This window comes from Artibeus jamaicensis, unplaced genomic scaffold (assembly GCF_021234435.1).
Source record: "Artibeus jamaicensis isolate MK-2021 breed Jamaican fruit bat unplaced genomic scaffold, CSHL_Jam_final contig_233, whole genome shotgun sequence".
Lineage (NCBI taxonomy): Eukaryota > Metazoa > Chordata > Mammalia > Chiroptera > Phyllostomidae > Artibeus > Artibeus jamaicensis.
The window spans coordinates 49,805,722-49,825,399 of NW_026521486.1; the positions used below are offsets into that span (position 1 = coordinate 49,805,722).

General features: G+C 41.8%; 1 protein-coding gene across 2 annotated transcripts in view; it reads left to right on the forward strand.

Moving 5' to 3' along the window:
* LOC119042957 (HIG1 domain family member 1C) overlaps positions 1 to 17,195 on the forward strand; it is a 29,679-nt gene extending 12,484 nt beyond the window's left edge. Inside the window, exons 1-5 of one of the 2 annotated variants that reach the window (XM_037136791.2) lie at positions 2,936 to 3,054; positions 6,136 to 6,245; positions 6,967 to 7,066; positions 11,879 to 12,013; positions 16,181 to 17,195. In XM_037136791.2, coding sequence (XP_036992686.2) covers positions 6,973 to 7,066; positions 11,879 to 12,013; positions 16,181 to 16,245 — 294 coding nt within the window. In that variant the 5' untranslated portion in view covers positions 2,936 to 3,054; positions 6,136 to 6,245; positions 6,967 to 6,972 and the 3' untranslated portion in view covers positions 16,246 to 17,195. Of the gene's footprint in view, positions 1 to 2,935; positions 3,055 to 6,135; positions 6,246 to 6,966; positions 7,067 to 11,878; positions 12,014 to 16,180 lie in introns of those variants that run through there. The other variant, XM_037136802.2, reaches the window with a different exon arrangement.
* The last annotated feature ends 2,483 nt before the right edge of the window (positions 17,196 to 19,678 follow it).

The window sequence follows — 19,678 nt, forward strand, 5'->3', positions numbered from 1 at the left end:
AAATGAATAAGCACATTGACCCAGAAGGTGATGCAATCAACCCAAGTAGCTTTTTTCCAAGTAGTTTTATTGAGCTATAATTCACATATCATAAAACTTACCTGCAGTATACAATTCAGTAGTTTTTAGTATATTCAGAGTTTTATAACCATCACCTAAATCTATTTTTAACACATTTTTCACCACCCGCCCTTGAAAGACTCCATACCCATCAGCAGTCACTTCCTGTTTTCCTCACTGCCTCACGGCCCTCGGCAAACAGTAATCTACTGGGTCAGGCAAAAAAGCCATTTTTTTTTCTGTAAAATAAAAGATACATGTGTCTTTTTCATCAGTAATTTATGGATTTGGGTATTTCGAGTATGTTGGTTATCTCCCACATGGTATAAAATGTTGACTGTTCTCAATTAATGTCTCACTTTGATTGCTATCAAGTTCAACTGGTCCACCCAATCATGGAGCATCGTCCAGTGAGAAATCTCCAGCACGAAACTTTGCCAAGCACTTCTGACATGTTCAATCAATCACAGCACCTTCTCCATAACCACACTAATTTTTTGTGTGTGTTTTGGTTGCATTTTTACCTTTCCTGAAATAATAAAGCATAACATGCTGAAACAATGTGTATTTTCTTCCATCTTCAATATTAAAATGGCTACGCAAAAATTCACCAATTTTGGTAAGTTTTTTAATGCACAACGTTATGACAGCTGTCACAACAAAATCTAACAAAATTGTTTCAAATGAAGTTATAGATACCTAAGCGATACTAGAGCCACCTTATGGAAAAACCATATGAACTTTTTGGCCAACCCCGTACTTTCTGTCTCTATAGATTTGCCTATTGTGGACATTTCATATCAATGGAATCACACAATTCGTGTTCTTTTGTGACAGGCTTCTTTCACTTAGCATGGTTTTCAACACTCATCTAGGGTGCAGCATGTATCAGTACTTCATTTCTTTTTTGGCCAAATAATATTCCATCATATGGATCCATCATAATTACTTCACCATTTACACACAATAAATGTTTGGGTTGTTTCCACTTATTGGCAGTTGTGAATAGTGATGCTACAATATTTGTATACAAGTCTTTCTGCAGACATATGTTTTCATTTCAAGTGATTTTTGAAGACAGCATTTTGATTGTACTTCTGCTGACAAAAAGATATAAAACTATTTAATAGGTTTGTTTTTCACAGAGGTACGGGTTAGAAATTCTGAAACTACTTTTATGTGCACTCTGCAGCTGAGCAAACACAGTCATGTGCCACTTCACAGCGGGGATACTTTCTGAGAAACGCACCATTAGGCGATTCTGTCACTGTGAGAGCATCACAGAGCTCGCTCCCACAAACCCGGATGGTACAGCCTATCGCTCCTGGACTACAAGCTGGTACAGCATGTTACTGTACAAACAATGTGATACCAAATCAAGCACAAGAGAAAATTATGCAGTTGGTACACACGGCTGTCACCAGAGTACTGCAGCGCACTGTTTTACAGGAAACTTTTTTTGTGAGTGGAGAGTACACTCTCAAAGAACGTTAAAATGTATGGCACAGTAAATACATAAACCAGTGACACAGTTTTCATTATCAAGCATTATGTACTACACATAATTGTATGAGCTACGCTTTTTTATATGACTGACAACACAGGGTGTTTTTATACCAGCATCACCACAAACGTGTGAGTAATGCATTGCACTGTGACCTAGGATGGTTATGATGCCACAGGTAATAGGAATTTTCCAGCTCCATTTTCATCTTATGGGACCACTGTTATATGTGTGGTCTGTCACTGACCAAATGTCACCCTGCAACACATGATTGTAAATAAATATACTGAGGATAGTGGGAGTCAGGTCTCTCACCATCAGAAAAAGGAATTACAAATATGACAAGGAGAAGATGAGAACCCTGTGGAGTTGGAATGAAACTGGAGATACTACTATGAACTCATGGTTTAAATTTAGATAGTTATTTAGGAATAGAAATAGATACAGACACAGATATAAATCCTAACTGTGTCTGCTGAGAAGGCCTGCAAGTAATGATACTCCAGTAACAATGAGCACCTCTAGTGCCCAGAATTTGGTTTCTAAACACTATTCTACACTAAAATGAATCACGACTCCTTGAAGAAATAACTGGTTCCAGGGTTGGGGGAGGAAAAGTACAAGTTCAGCCAGCGGTAATGTGTTATGCTAGGATATAAAGTGTTTGGCCTTGGCTGATGTGGCTCAGTAGATTGAGCACCACTTTGTGAACCAAACGATCGCTGGTTTGATTCCCAGTCAGGGCACATGCCTGGGTTGCAGGCCAGGTCCCCAGTTGGGGGTGTGAGAGAGGCAACTGATTGATGTTTCTCTCCCTCTCTCCTTCCCTTCCCCTCTCTCTAAAAAATAAATAAAATCCTTTTTTTAAAAAGACGTATTCAAAGAATGGTGGCATCACATCGATAACAGCCAGCTGGAAGGAACTCACACTAGCCAAATCTGGGGCAATTTGACCATCAGAATAAATAATTATAGTAACAGATAAATTACTGAGTAAAATAGAAACGCATAAGTCCAAATTGATATATATAAATGTGAAATAAGGGAAAGCAATTCCTTATAGTAGGATGTCAATGAAATATATAAAGGAAATTATGGGACTTCTGGTCAAAATGTAGGTGTAGGTAGACACACTGTGCCTCCTCGCACAACCCAAATAAGGACAATAACAATTTAGAAACAAAATAACAACAGAACTGACAGAAAACTGAACCTTAAGGAAGTCTGACAACCAAAGAGTTAAAATAGACACATTCATCCAGACAGGTAGGAGAGGCGGAGCCAAGCGGTTGGGTGGACAAAGGTCATGGCAAAAAAAGCCCTGGCACCCAGCACGTAAGGCAGCAGCTGACAAACCCCGGGTGTGCAAGACAGCAGCGGGCAGACCCTGGGTGTGCGGTGGCAATGGGAAGGCCCAGTGATTGCAAAGCAGGGCACGGCAAGCAAGACAGCTGACCAAGTGGTCCCACATTCTCATGCAGATAAACCAGGTAAAACTGGGGAGCGAAACAAACCACACAACCCAGGGCTCCAGTGCCAGGAAATAAAGCCTCAAAACACCAACTGAAAACACCTGTGGGGGTTGAGGTGCCTGGAGAGACTCCCAGCCTCACTGGAGAGTTTGCTGGAGAGACCCACAGGATCCTAGAATGTTCATAAGCCCACCCACCTGGCAATCAGCACCAGAAAGGCCCAGTTTGCTTGTGGGAAGCAGAATAAGGGACTGAAATCTGACAGAGTGGAGCAAGCACCATTGTTCCCTCTCTGACCCCGCCCCCACATCACAACCCAGCAACTGGGTTGCCCCACCCTGATGAACACTTAAGGCTCTGCCCCTCACTACGTAACAGGTGAGTCAAGACAAAAAATGGTCCAAACAAAAGAATATATCAAAGCTCCATAGCAAATACAACTAAGCAATGAAGAGATAGCCAACCTATCATATGCACAGTTCAAAGCACTGGTGATCAGGATGTTCACAGAATTGGTTGAATTTGGTCGCAAATTAGATGAAAAAATGAAGGCTACACTAAGTGAAATGAAGCACAATGCACAGGGAACCAGTAGTGATGATAAGAAAACTGGGACTCAAATCAATGGAGGAAGGAAGAAAGAACCAAACAGAAAAGAAGGAAGAAACAAGAATTCAGAAAAATGAGGAGAGGCTTAGGAACCTTCAAGACATCTTTAAACGCTCCAACATCCAAATTATAGGGGTGCCAGAAGGGGAAGAGGAAGAGCAAAGGGAAAATTTATTTGAACAAATAATAAAGGAGAACTTCCCCAATCTGGCGAAGAAAATAGACTGCCAGGAAATCCAGGAAGCTCAGAGAGTCCCAAAGAAGGTGGACTCAAGGAGGAACACACCAAGGCACATCATAATTACATTAGCCAAGATTAAAATGAAGGAGAGAATTCTAGAAGCAGCAAGAGATAAGGGGACAGTCACCTACAAAGGAGCTCCCATCAGACTGTCAGCTGATTTCTCAACAGAGACCTTACAGGCAAGAAGGGGCTGGAAAGAAGTATTCCAAGTCATGAAATCCAAAGACCTACATTCAAGATTGCTCTATCCAGCAAAGCTTTCATTTAGACTGGAAGGGCAGATAAAGTGCTTTTCAGATAAGGTCAAGTTCAAGGAATTCATCATCACCAAGCCCTTATTATATGAAATGTTAAAGGGACTTACCTAAGAAAAAGAAGATAAAAAAACATGTATAGTAAAATGACCACAAACTCACAATTATTACCAACCATACCTAAAACAAAAACAAACTAAGCAAACAACTAGAACAGAAACAGAACCACAGAAATGGAGATCACATGGAGGGTTAGTAACAGGGGAGTGGAAGGAGGAGAGGGGGAAAAGGTAATAAATAGCATAGATGGTAGGTAGGAAATAGACAGGGGGGAGGGCAAGAATAGTAGGGGAAATGTAGAAGCTAAAGATCTTATGATACATGGACATGAACTAAAGGGGGGAATGTGGGTGGGAGAGGGTGTGCAGGGTGGAGGGGAGTGAAGGGGGGAAATAGGACAACTTTAATAGCATAATTAATAAAATATATTTTTAAAAGAAATTATGGCTTTAGGCAATTACCATTTGGCAAATGTAACATTAATTGATTGAGGCAAGGGAGCATCTATGGATGCTAATATTAATGGGTAAAAAGTCTGACAAATATCCTTACAACAGGATGTTTGTATAACATTAAAGTATCTCCTCACAAAATACTTAATAACTTTAAAGGGGGAAACAGTAACTTTACTAAAAATCTGCACACCCGACCTCCATCCCAGTGGCGAAAGCGGCGGGGCAGTAGACAGGGCCTACTCGCAGCCACTCGGAAGAGACGCGCCTGTTCCCAGTTCTGTGTTCAGTGACCACACAACCTGATGGGCGCATCTGCACCGCGGAAATCTGCGAATGTTAAAATTCACGGCTTTTTACCCATGGAAAGCCAACTGTTAAGTCATTTATGACGGTAACACTGGATCAAAGTCACTACCACCAAACAAGCCGACTTCACGTGCTTCGTGATATTACACACCAAGGACGACACCACATCACTCCAGTGGTCTTCTGCCAGAGCTGAAAACTTCATTCTAATGATAAGAAAGCATCAGAAATAACCTGCATTGAGAGACACTCTACAAAATAGCTGAATGGAAGGGAGAAATCGCATTTAGAGAAAAATTATAAAGCAAATGTAACTAAATGTTAACTGAGGACAATGTGCGTGCCAGACATGCAGTTACGTCTTTGTACTGTTCTGGAAACTCTTCTGTAAGTCTGAAATCATTTAAATACTAAAAGTTTGTAAGAAAAAAAACAGGAACACTCCCCGGTCTTCGGCCCTACCTGCGGTCCTTGCGGCTGCAGTTGGGAGGAGCCAGTGAACCAGGACTTTGAGGCCTGAGGGTGCCCAGAGGTGCCTGGTCACAACAGGAGCAAAGCAGCGACCCCAGCCGCAGGCCCCGGGCTGCACTATCAGGGCCGCCCGCACTGGCGCAGGCGCAGGGCTGCGGCTCTCGTGCACCCTGCCGCCCCGCCCACCCGGCCTCGGATTGGCCTGGGGCTCAGGGACAGCACGTCCTCCTCGGAGGGGAGCACGTGCATCTCGAAGTTCTGCGCGGGCAGCAGGTGTGAGGTCCCTGCAGCCCGAGGACTCAGGACGAGCTCGTGGTGCGGCCATGGAGCGCTGCCCGTGCGGCAAGAGCATATTCCTGAAAGACACAGGTCTTAACCCTCAGATAATTAACGCCACGCCAACCCGCAAGCCCAGTGTTGCAACCCCGTGCCCACTTTCCTCTTGGTTTTGAGCCCTGGAGCTGGGTAATAGCAGTCCCAGCCACAGAGGGAAGTAGGGATCTCCCTTGTGAAGGCAGAATTAAGTAATGGCATCTTCTTCAAAAACCTTAATGTTTTCTTGATGTCTTCAAAAGCCTAATGTTTGTGGTCCAGGTGCTGCTGTTTCGCAGTGAGAGCTGTTACAACCTTGGCCAGTACCAGTCGGCCACTCCCCCTGCGGGGGCGGTGTTTATGGCTTTTCCCATTATCTCTCAATTAGCTGGAAATGGAGCGAAATGTGTCCGGGCCTCAGCAAAACCTGTTCTGATCTACTGCTCTCCACTCAAGGAGCACCAGGAGACAGACAGTAGGCGGTCGGGGACGGCCAAGGTAGGGTGCTTCTGCCATTTATGGGTCTTATTTTCTGATGTAAGATGATTCATAGGATGAAGCCCTCATATTTGAATTTTGAGGTGAAAATAGTAACTTGCATGGGTAACAGACTGAGTGCTGTTAAACTACGTTGATGGGGTTTATAGTTGCTTTTCCAGGTTTCTTCACTCATCCCGAGTGGACAAGGGAGATTATTTCCATTGTCTAGCATAGCACTTGGCAGGTGTTTGATGAATATCAGTGACTTTGCAATACCCTGCACGTTCTGCAGAACTGAAGTGCTCATTCTCCCATCACCTGTACATCTGAATGTATTTTTTTGCCTACGATGGCACTGACATCATTCCTTAAAACAATATTTTGTAAAATGAAACTCTGTGTTCTTACTGTTTCTGGAAGAAATTCTGAGGTTCCCAAAGATCTCAAGTGCTGAGCAAAGAGACTAAAAAACGTGATTATGATCTGTTTCACTCTGTGTCTTTCATGGACTCTGATTATGTTTACCTCTCTTTATATATTTTTCTTCCCCCCACCAAACAAAATGAAAGGATCTGATAATAAAAAGGGCAAAGGAAAGATGACTTTATTTCAGTTGAGCAGACAGGCATACCAAGCAAATGAACACAGAACACATCATCAAAAATATACTGGGGGAGGGCGAATGGATTCTTTTTTAATGATTCACAGCAACCGCATTTATCTTCTACTGTTACTAAAGAGAAAAATGTCTTCGGATAACCAGTGGTCAGCAGATGAGGATGAAGGCCAGTTATCTCGACTGATCAGGAAATCTAGAGATTCCCCTTTTGTGCCTGTAGGTAAGTACAAGCCTTGACTAGATACTGGAAAACTGTTTGTAATAGTACGGTAATGCTTTAACCCAGTATATTTGAGGATTGAAATGTTGTACATAATGGATTTTTTTCAGATAATTGAAGCCAGTGCCCCTGAGCATGAGTTAAAGTTTCAAAATAGTTTCTAGTATGTGGCAAATCCCTAATAACTGTTAGCTATTAATATGGAGCATCGGATTTTATTCTATTTAATCCATCTTCATTACAGGTCTGGCTAAACATTATTAGTTCCCACCCAATGTAAAAGGAATTGATTGGATGGATTTGAACTTTCTGTGATGACTCAGGGTCAGCAGCAACAAACCGAAAGTCTCTCAGGGACTGTGGAGATGGACATGTCTCTTTGTCCTCTAAGAAACTCCAGCCTTTAAATTCTCGTGTCTGATATTTACAGATTTTTCTATTTCTTCCGTATTGTTGGATATCATTAAAAACTTCTGCTTTAATCACCCTAAATGATGTTTTCTGGCCCTAGAGGCTAGAAACCCAAGCATAAAAAAAACGGAGTCAAATCAGAGTAAATAAGCTCTAAGTAAGAGCCTGGGCCTCCCTGTACACGGGAGACACGAACTCTGTGCGGTTCATGCTCAGTGGCCCTCTTTCCTGGCCTCCCCACCAGATGTTGACATTGATAGTTAAGTAATCTATCTCCCGATAAAGAAGTGGTATTATAATTATGCCTGGAGTCTTGACCTCTTTCTCCTTTCCCAATACATATCTACTATGTTCATATTTGCAGCAAATACTAGATGTACGTGGGCTGTTTAAAAAAAAAAAACCTGCAAAATCTAAGCACCAATGTCGTTTTTACAATCTAGGCTTCCTCTTTCTTTTCTTTCGAGTGGCTCAGCTGCCCTAAGCATGGCCGTTATATACGGCAGCTGTGACTCTTTACGTTAATTTTGTCTGGAAACTGTTGAAATAACCTATTTAAATCAGACTTACATAATTCCGTTGATAAAGTCCATACAATCTTCCAAATAGGTATAAGTCATATGTTTCCATTAAGTGTCCCTGTAACTCTAGCAACTTCGTGTCATTCTCATGTCATCAAGAATCAAAATGTTACTTTATAGTGATATTCTGCGCTTAGAGGTTTCATTTAAATTGACTAAGACTTGTAATAGCACCCACAACAAGTTGAAGCAAATTATTTTGTAGTGCTTTATTCGCTTTCCTTAGCATTTTTACCTGGAGAGACAATTCAAGAACCCAGTGTCTCTTGTCCAGATCACTGTAATGAAGAGATTAATCACTGTGCCTGTTGTAAATTACATTATTTTTCCAGAGACATTTAGGGTGATTAAAGTAGAAAGATAAAAGTGTTTCCAGCTAAATTCAATTACAGACAACAGAGACACTGTATGTATGGAAAACAGTAAAGGTTCTGACTTTAATCTCTGAAAGAAACAAAACCAATTTACGTAAGAACAGAACCTTGATTCGATAAGGGAAGACAATCAAGTTTTTGCTAGACAAATAAATAAATGATGATAAAACTTGGGTATGTATTATTGAGCAGTCTGTTTAGCTATTGTGATTTTCACAGTATCTGTGTAGTGCCTGCTACAGAATGGAGTGTTCTGGGCAGATAGTTTACAAAGCATTGTCTCTTTATCTTCAACAGCTTCCATCACTACAATGTATTTATATTGTTTAGAATTGTCCTGTGATCACTGTTAAGACTTGTGCATACATTATATGCATTTAAACTGTGCACTGATAGATAGTTTTTGCTTCTTTCACTTAATGTTTCATATGTACATTTCTGGGTATTAGTACTTCCTATACTTATAATTTTTTTATAGCTGTGGCAGGTTTTCCTCTGTTTAGCCATTTGGGTAGTTTAGTTTTTCCTCACACGCAGTATAGTCATAAACATCTTTGTGTAAACTTCTTGAATTTTCTTTTGCTTATTTCCTTGGAGTATGTGCCCAACGTAGAATTTCCTGGGCAGGAAGCATGTTCAGTTTAATATCACTAATTATATATTTCCAGAGTTCTTTCCAGAAAGATTTAGCCAAACTTACAGAGCTTTCAGTATTGTACCTGTCTTTCAATGTGCCTATCATCATCATTTTATTGTTTTTTTAAAAATCCTCACCAGAGAATATTTAGTGATTTTTAGAGAGAGAGGAAGGGAGGAAGAGAAAAAAAATGTCAATGAGAGAGGAACAACAATCAGTTGCCTCCTGAATGCACCCTGATGGGGGATCAAACCCACAAACTAGGCATGTGCCCTGACCAGGGATCAAACCCACAACCTCTTAGTCTACAGGACAATGTTCCAACCAACTGGGCCATTTGGCCTGGCAGTGTTATTTGTTTTTATATATATTTTTTCATTTTCATTTCAATTTCACTTATTGCTAATGTCTATAAAATATACATGTTTTGCCATGGTTGGTATGGCTCAGTGAAAATAGTGCCAGCCTGTGAACCAAAGGGTCGCCAGTTTGATTCCCAGTCAGGGCACATGCCTGGGTTGCGGGCCACATACCCAGTAGCGGGTGTGCGAGAGGCAACCACAGATCAATGTTTCTCTCCCTGACTCCCTCCCTTTCCCTCTCTCTAAAAAAATTAAATGAATAAAATATTTAAACAAATACATAAGTAACAACAAAATATACATGTTTTCATTTACTCTGATTCTTATTTCCACTTGTTAAGTGGATCCTAAAAGAATAAATATAACTTCACTCACCTATAGAGACACACATGTGCCAACACAGTTCATCAAAACTTGCTGTCCTATAAAAATACCATTTGAATTCCTGGTGCTAAGAACAAACACATGGAAACGGAAATTAAAAACCTAATATCCTTCCTGAAAGTAGAAGAAATGACATTTTTAAAGTACATAATTTGTGAATTTGCCCATTTTTCCCCTTAGGCAGCACTTTTTATTTAGCTTTTCTGTTCAGTTACAGTTGTTCACCTACCCACTCCCACTGCCCATGGATCTTTTATGTATGTTTCTTGACTTGATTCCTCTCCTTTCCCCTGTACCCCGCCTCCCTCCACTCTTCTGGTCACTGTCAGTTTGTTCTTTATTTCCAATTTTTCCATGTAACTAGTATCATATAGTAAAAGTGGTATTGGAAATAATTTTGTGAAATATAGGCCACTTGGGAATATTTGAGCAATGTTGGAAAAAAAAACTACCTCATAATACCACTTGCAGTCACTCGAAAGTTGCTTAAGTATGAGCTTAAGAAAACATGTACCATATCTGTATGCTGAAAATTACAAAAGCTCACAGAAAAATTAAGGAAGTCTTAAATAAATGTAGAGACAGTTGCGTTCATGGATTGAAAGACTGAATATAAAGATGTCAACTCTCCCCAGACTGATCTACAGGTTTAGAGTAATTCCTATCAGGATTCCAGCCAGGTTTTTAGTAAACCCAGACAAACACCCTAAAATCCCTATGGAAAGGCACAGGTCCTAGAGAGGTTAAAACGGTGCTGAGGCTTACTGCAGTAGTGGAGACAGTGTGGTATGTGGGGAGGGGCAGATGCGCAGATCAGTAGGATAAAGGAGCGAACTCAAAATACAGACCCGCACTTTTATTATGCAAGTTTCCTTTATTCTTATGTCAAAATATAGCATCTATCCTTGTCATTTTAAGTCTACCTTACCCTCTTTTAGCTATTGTAAACATGCTATTCTATTTTTTTCTAGTTTTTGTTGATTTTTTAAAAAAGATTTTATTTATTCGTTTTTAGAGAGAGGGGAAAGGAGGGAGAAAGGGAGAATATACCAGTGTGTGACTGCCTCTCCCATGCCCCTACTGGGGGTCTGGCCCACAGCTGCAGACATGTGCCCTGACCAGGAATCGAACTGGCAACCCTTTGGTTCATAGGCCAGCACTCAGTCCACTGAGCCACACCAGCCAGGGCATGATATTTTTATTTTTACATTTAATTCTAACTCACCCAGAGGTTTGGTGTTTTTGTTTGTTTGTTTGTTTGTTTTTTTGGTAGGGTCTAGTGCGAGATAGAGGTCTAAGTTCTCTATACCAATAAATCATACTAATAATATTTACTAAACAAGTATTCCTTTAACTGTTATTTGGTTATTTTGACTTGTCACACATTATCAGTGTTTAAATCTCTTCCCAGTATCTTTACTATTCGGTTGATCAATTTTCTGTTTTACAGCCACTTATATGGGACCTTAGTTGTCACAGCAGTAGTTTCATTCTTAACATTTGTAGGGAGTACAGAAATATTTGTATGGGTTTCTCGAATTTTCTAGAATCATGGTTCTTCCTGGAATCACATACTTCCTGTGTACTTCTTCCTAAAGCTTAATGTCCCATTTTTAAAGAAGACTCAAGCTTTTATCACTTTACTTGATCTACTCCTTTTCTGATGACAAGTAGAAAGGAGTAACGCCACACACTGAACACCTGTGGATGCTGGGGTGCCTGGTGGGTTTACTCACTGAGTGACTCACCCAGATCAAAGCCCCGCACGTGCACGATTCGAATCCATGCCTCCGGAAAACCAGGAACTGCTAAGCAAATTACTACAGTGTTCAGGTTAGGTTTTCTGGGAAAAGGCTAAGCTGCAAATATTGGATCCATGCATGTTATGGATCCTTTTTAAAACCTGGAGGATCAAATCCAGCATGGTGCTTTTTCAAGTGTTCTTCCGTGTCTTGCCTGCTTGTCTTCCAAGTACTAACCCTTTGCACAGGACTTCATCCAACTCCCTGAGCTCATGGGGAGTCTAGCCTGCTGGTTATGGAGCCCTCCTTTTCAATCCCCAGGGATAGCAGGCTTCGTGGCTGTGGTGTCCTACGGTCTTTACACGCTGAAGTCCAGAAGAGACCAGAAGATGTCCATCCACCTGATTCACATGCGAGTCGCTGCCCAAGGGTTCGTTGTGGGAGCTGTGACTCTGGGTGAGCTGCTTGTACTGTGCCTGGTGTTCAGCTGTCTTTTAGTATCGTCATTCATTTTACTCATGCCTCTCAGAAGATGAATGTTGGGTCACAATGATACAATGATGGAGGTCTGGTAGGAAAAACGGTGTTCCTCAATTGGCGGATGGTGCTGCCCTGTTACAAGCTTAACTTCTTAAAATTTTAAGCATGGGGAAAAAGCACAGGAGGCTGAAGGTATATACATTTCCAGCTATAAAATAAGTCGTGGCATATAACAGCATGGCAACTATGGTTAATAATCCCACGGTGCATATTTTGAAAGTTGCTAAGAGGGCACATCTTAAAAGAGCTCATCAGAAGGGGAAAAAGTCTAACTGTATGGTGATGATGTGAAGTGATTATTGTGGTGGTCATCTCATAATATACACAAATACCAAACCATCTGTTGTACACCTGAAATTAATATAATGCTGTGTGTCAATTAAAAAGAAAAAATAGTGGAAGCCCTGGCTGGATGCTCGATTGGTTATAGAATCATCCCAATACACCAAGGTTACAGGTTTGATCCCTGGTCAGAGCACACCCAAGAATCAACCAATGAGTGCATAAATGAGTGGAACAACAAATCGATGTCTCTCTCTTCCTCCCTCCTTCCCTCCCTCCCCCTTCCTCTCTCTCTCAAATCAATTTAAAAGTTAAGAAGAAATTTTAAGAGGAAAAAAATGATTAGAGATGACTTGCAAAGGAGGGGAGAAAATAAAGACAGAGAAGTTAGATGGTGGCTTGGCTGTGAATTCAGGCAGTGGTAGTGGAAATAGAGAAGATGGATTCTAGAAATATTGAGGACTCAGCAACCAAGTGACTGGAAAAAGTAAGGACACAGGAATCAAGGATGACTCTTAGGGTCTCTGGTTTGGGCGACTAGATGTAAGGGCTGCCTTTCGCCAATATAAAGAGCAAAGAAGAAAGAGCACGTTTGGTGGGAGGGTGAGTGCATACCAGACAAGACACCAGTACCCGGCACTTAACGAGTGCTTATGATGTGCAGGTCACTCTACTGCTTTGTATATCTCCTCATGTAATCTAATACTTATTTTGACACCGCCTGGTATGCTGCAATACAATTCACTACTGATGCTAACCAGCTGGAGCTCACATCAGACGCAAAAGGTTTAGGGACATAGTTCCCCAAAAGACTGCCCTTACTTCAGACACCAGCCTTGGGGGTCTCCAGGACATCTGCACTTCTGATGGAATGGCTATAAATTCAGGGGTTCCTAAGATCCCCTCAGATTTGATTATTTCACTAGAACAGCTATGGAACTCGGGGAAGCAGTATACCTACCATCACAGCTTTGCTATGAAGTATACAAACAAGGACCAGCCAGACAGGATAAGGTCTGGGGGCTCAAAAGCTCAAAGCTTCTGTGCCCTCCCCCTATGGAATCAAGGTGTGTCGCCCTCCCTGAGTATCAGTGTGTTTACCAATTGAGAAATCCCGCTGAAGTTCAGAGTCCAGAGCTTATACTGGGGCTTCATTATGTGGGCATGGCTGACTGAAGCACTGGCCGCAGGACTGACCCGTCTCCAGTCCTACTCCCCTCCCTGGAGACCCAAGAACCCTCCAGTCCATGGCTGGTCTTTCTGGCTGACCAGCCACATCTGGAAGCTATGTAGCAGCCGCCATGATGAGTCACTCATCAGCGTTAAGTCAGGCATGATCCAAGGAGCTCATGAGGAACAAACACACTCCTGTTGGTTGGGAAATTCCAAACATTTTGGATCTACAGCAGAAACCCTGAATAAGGACCAAGGTCTCTATTAAACAATATCTTGTGAGGTAGGTACTGTTATTATCCCATTTTACAGATAAGGACACTGAAGCTTAGAGGGGGTGACTTACTTGTTCACAGTCACAGGGGCAATCTGCTCCAGAGCCTGAACTTTTTTTTTTTTAATTTGAGAGAGAGAGACAGAAACACTGATTTGTTGTTCCACTTATTTATACATCCACTGGTTGTTTCTTGTATGCACCCTGACCGGGGATTGAACCTGGAACCTTGCTATGGTGGCACAATGCTCTAACCAACTGAGCCAGCCAGCCAGGGCCAGAGCCTGAACTCTTAATTTTATATTATGCTGACAGAGATGCCCATGGCAGATGTTTCCAAATTGGAGCACTCATACCCTCGTTGATATATAAGGAGACCCATGGGGATATGGGAAAAAATATTTTTATCTTAAAAAACAAAAGCTTCCCTAATATATAGACTGACCACAGGACACTTATACTGTCTATAAATCAATGTGCATCTCAAGGAGCATGCTCAACCTACTTAGGCACAATTCAGGTCTGGAGACCGCCTTCCTATGGGCTGTGGAAATGCCACATACGGTACCTGAATATATGAGTCACGTGCACCACATGAGGATCTCACTCTAGGAGATCCAGCTTGCTTACCAGTGAAGCCGCAGGTGCGATGCGGTGAGAAAAGTTGAGATCAGAACTCCAGGGACCACCACCACCATTGAAGAGGTAGGCAAGAGGTAAGAGTTCTCTGCCTAGAAAGCACAGGGAACAAACGGAGAGAGAGAACGCCAAGTGGTGACGGAGGCAGGGACTGAAATGATGCAGCAACAAGCCAGGGAACGCCAGGGACTGCAGCAGCGGTCAGAAGCCAGGAAAGAGGCTTGGGGCAGACCCTCCCTCTCGACCTGCAGAGAGTACCAAGTCTGCTGACACTGAAACCGGGAAAGGTGGCGTTGGGGCTGCCTGTCACTACCAATCAGGAGAAACAGGACCGAATCCTTATGGGTGCTTTATTCAGGTGCTGGTGATCTGAGAAGACGGCAAGATGTGTCCTCCAAAACCATCTTCACATTTCATCTCAAGCTGACATAAGAAGGGGGGGTAGTTAAGAATCTGGAAAAAAGGGTTAATGGGCCAAGAGTGGCAGTTTTCCTACTACTTCTTTATCTGTTGATCAACAACTCTTTATCTCCCTGGAACAGAAGGGCTCAGATACCACTCCTTCTTTTCGGACCCCCTGGGGCACAAAGACGGGATTGCTTGTGACCTGGAGTCACAAAGGTCGTGCATTCCAGTTCCTGGAACAACAGCTTTCCACACGCATTAATCACTTAAGCCTGTGAACTGTAGCTAAGGCTAAAATTTAAACTCTTGAGTTCCCCTGTCAGTACCTTGACTTCAGACTTACTAGTCTCCAGAACTGTGAGACAATACACTTATTTTAAGCCAAGAAGAAAAAGCAGCAGCAGCAGCAGCACAGGAAAACGAGTCCTACAATTCTCTCTGAATCTGAATCTGAGAATGTTATTATTCCCATTGATACCACAATGATTCAAGTTAAATTTTTTTGTCTTGAATCTTATTCATCTGTGATAGCAATCACATAATTCATTAGAAAATTATGTAGACATCTCCTCCACTGTTGAGATCAGAGCAACCAACTTACTGACCCTTCATCCTCTGTGTGCTCTTGGAAAATATTATTAGCAAGCAGAGTCAGAAAACGAGCAGAAGGAAGCTGGGGGATTTCGTTTAGACGATCGGCTACAGCCGGTGTCTGGAAAATTGATACGAGGGGGGATGAGCTGTAGTTCAAACCTGTGACTCCTTAACTGGTTTTGGGTATAAACATCTGCCGACACCCCGCCATGCACTGAAGCAGCAACTCTGCTCCTACCTCAGCCTCTCTTCCCGGTCCTGGGACCTCATCTTGTCCTGTCTCGTCTGCCTCAACCCACAGCCACTTTGCCCGGTGGGACTGTAAATCCCTAGAAGCCAAAATCAAGTCTGTTCACCTCTGTTTTCTTTGGGACACTGAGCCCAAGTCAACACTGAATAGATGTTTGCTAAGTTGAGGTGCCTGTTATTTTTATCTTAATATCTAGCCAAATATTTCCACTTTTCTCACTTTTTCACCAATATTTCAAACTCAGACGTTAGGGTGGCATCACATCAAATTCAGGTTTATACTGATCTTAAATGGCTTAGTTGTTGTTTTTTCTGGAGTCGCCTGTTAATCGAAGCCAAAAATCAGTAAGACGGAAGGTGTTTGTTTGCTTTAAAATTGTGGGCTCGTTTTGGGAAAATGCAAGTGGAAGAAATTCAGCGTTTGTTTCCCGTGGACGCTCCGCTGATACACGTCTTCCCATTTCTAGGTGTTCTCTGTTCTATGTACAAGGATTACATCAGACCTCGGTTCTCCGATGTGTCCAAAAAATGAAGCTACATACAATAAAGACGAGAAGCCTTCTGGAAACTATTATGAAGAGTGAATTTTCAACATGTAGCCAGATATACAGCAGAAGTACTAGGGAGAATTTTCATAGCATCGTATAGTAAGTCTCAATTATTTAAGTGGTTTCCCCGGCAGTAGTCATATTCAACTCAAAAATATCCTTATTTTGTAGTTAGTGACAGAAGATAATCTGTGTTAGAACAAACCAATCATAAAATTAGGAGTCGACTCTACCCAGTGGCTACAGAAATCTTGTCTATATCCACATTAAATGTGACAGTCTGTTCACCGCCTCATTCACCCCACATAGGGCAGGGTAACTAAAGCTTTCGTAAACTCAGTTTTAGCATGGGCAACAATTATATCAAAGAATGGTCCTATTGTTATTTAAATTTAGTTCACCACTGTGCACCTCACTCTTACATAGAAACTTGACTATACAACCACAAACATAAATGATCACCATTTAAATAGCTGTGTATTCACTTTTTTTATTTCTTTAAAGCATTTCTAGGAGTATGAAGGTAAATTGCTACCAGGAAAATCCCCTTCCCCGCAGATAGCAGTATAGTGGGGGTGAAATGATCTAGTCCAGCTCTGCTATGGCTAATCTCACACCGCGGTACAGAAAACACAATGTGGAACCCAAGCCAACGTCACATGTTACACGTGCCTCTGGCCTCAGGCTCCTCTGTGACCACCCTAGGGCTCTAAAAACACTAGACTTTGTTGACCAAGTAACTGTCCTGGCTCAGACATACTCCCTAAGACTCCAAGCCTGAAAAACAAAACAAGAAAACAAAAAAAGATTCACTGAAATAAAATCAAGAATGCACGGCAAGACAATCTGTGGTGGTGGTTTCTTCCCTGCTGTTTCCTGTGTTGTACAGGGTTATTTTGACAGGAAGGTGAGTCCCATATTTCAGAAAGTAAAAGATGCAGGAATATTTGAAAGTAGGTCTGCAATCCAGGTTAACCCACTGTTCTGTGTTTTATGCGCACCTTTCCCCACTGGCACAAGTCATTATTTCAAAAGCTGTTATTTGTATCTATCACGAGGCTCTTCTAATGCCACCAACAAAAACACAAATTTGGGTCAACACTGTCCTCTTTGGAAAATGGGCAAGGAAAGAATCCAACTACTTTATTCCATTGGAGAAAATATTCCAGCAGCTGGATCTAATACGTTTGTGAAGGCCAGGAGACTTGAGGACAGCTGGCACAGAACGCCATCCTACAAAGACCCTCTTAAAAAAAAAAAAAAAGGAAAGAAATGTTATCCTTGATGCCGATTACACCAGGAAATGATCAGCTACTGGAAAGATTCCACCCTCTCAAATTCTCAGCATTAAAGCAGATTACCTGAAGTGTTTAAGTGGAAACAGCTTTTCTTACAAAACCCAATAGGTTCCAGAATTTTCTATTCTTACTAAGAACTAAAGTAATATGTGCATTGCTTGAAATAAGCCATGCAAAGTATTTATTTATTAGAGCAGCCATGCATTAGAACCCACAAGTCATTAACATCTTCTCCCCTTTGTGGAAGAGTACGCAGGCAGCTCATTCACCACACCGGCTTAGGCAACGAGGGAGGGCCAGTGCAGGGAGACCCGTGAACAGCCAACACGCAGTGCCTGAATCTGAACAGTACTTCTGGGGCAAAGCTCTGGTGGCTTAATATCATAATGTTTGAAGTGCAGGAGGCTATTTTCAGCAGCTACTATAACCCTCACTTGCTAGTTAAACTATTTCACATGCCTGGATATGCTGTGAGTGCCTTTTATATTAGGAGACACACAGTTAAGTAGCAGTGGGTGCTCAGTAACAACGATTTAATGGCATTTTTCTGACACTCTGGGTATACAGTGCCAGGGTGTGCATTTACAAACTGACTCTCTTGTGTTAATAAACCCCAGGGACTGAGTGAGTGTATGCATACATGCTACTCTGAAAATTGAATACATTGATACCTATATAATCACGTAATACAGAAATCCAGATTTTTATATTATAAATTACAGAATGATTAAATTTTTAAAAATATATATTTTATTGCCCTGGCTGGTGTTGCTCAGTGGATTGAGCACAGGGCTACGAACGACACGATCGAGGTTCCATTCCCAGTCAGGGCACATGCCTGGGATGCAGGCCAGTTCCCAGCAGGGGACTCACGAGAGGCAACCATACATTCATATTTCTCTCCTTCTTCCCTTCCCCTCTAAAAATAAATAAAATCTTTAAATATATATATATATTTTATTGATTATGCCATTACATGCTATTTTCCCCCTTCATTCCCCTCCACCCCGCACACCCCTCCCCCACCATTCCCCCCTTTAGTTTATGTTCATGTGTCACAAGTTCTTTAGATTTTGTATTTCCCCTACTATTCTTGCCCTCCCCTCTATTTTCTACCTACCGTCTATGCTACTTACTCTCTGTGCCTTCTCCCCCCTTCTCTTCCTCCCACTCTCCTGTTGCTAACCCTCCATGTGATCTCCATTTCTATGGTTCCACTTCTGATCTAGCTGTCTTCTTAGATTGCTTTTGTTTTAGGTGTGGTTGTTAATAATCATGAGTTTGCTGTCCTTTCACTGTTCATCTTTTTTATCTTCTTTTTCTTAGGTAAGTCCCTTTAACATTTCATATAATAAGGGCTTCGTGATGATGAACTCCTTGAATTTGACCTTATCAGAGAAGCACTTTATCTGTCCTTCCATTCTAAATGAAAGCTTTGCTGGATAGAGCAATCTTGGATGTAGGTCTTTGGATTTCATAACTTGGAATACTTCTTTCCAGCCCCTCCTTCTTGCCTACAAGGTCTCTGTTGAGAAATCAGCTGACAGTCTGATGGGAACTCCTTTGTAGGTGGCTGTCCCCTTACCTCTTGCTGCTTCTAGGATTCTCTCCTTCATTTTAATCTTGGCTAATGTAATTATGATGTGCCTTGGTGTGTTCCTCCATGGGTCCAACTCCTTTGGGACTTTCGGAGCTTTCTGGATTTCCTGGAAGTCTATTTCCTTTGCCAGATTGGGGAAGTTCTCTCTTTATTATTTGTTCAAGTAAGTTTTCCACTTGTTGCTCTTCCTCTTCCCCTTCTGGTACCCCTATAATTTGGATGTTGGAGCATTTAAAGATGTCCTTGAGGTTCCTAAGCCTCTCCTCATTTTTTTGAATTCTTATTTCTTCATTCTTTTCTGTTTGGTCATTTTTTTCTTCCTTCTAGTCCATTCCCTTGATTTGAGTCCCAGTTTCCTTTCCATCACTATTGGTTTCCTATGCATTTCCCTTCATTTCAATTAGTTTAGCCTTCATTTGTTCCTCCAATTTGTGACTAAAATCAACCAGTTCTGTGAGCATCCTGATCACCAGTGTTTTGAACTGTGCATCTGATAGGTTGGCTATTTCTTGGTTGCTT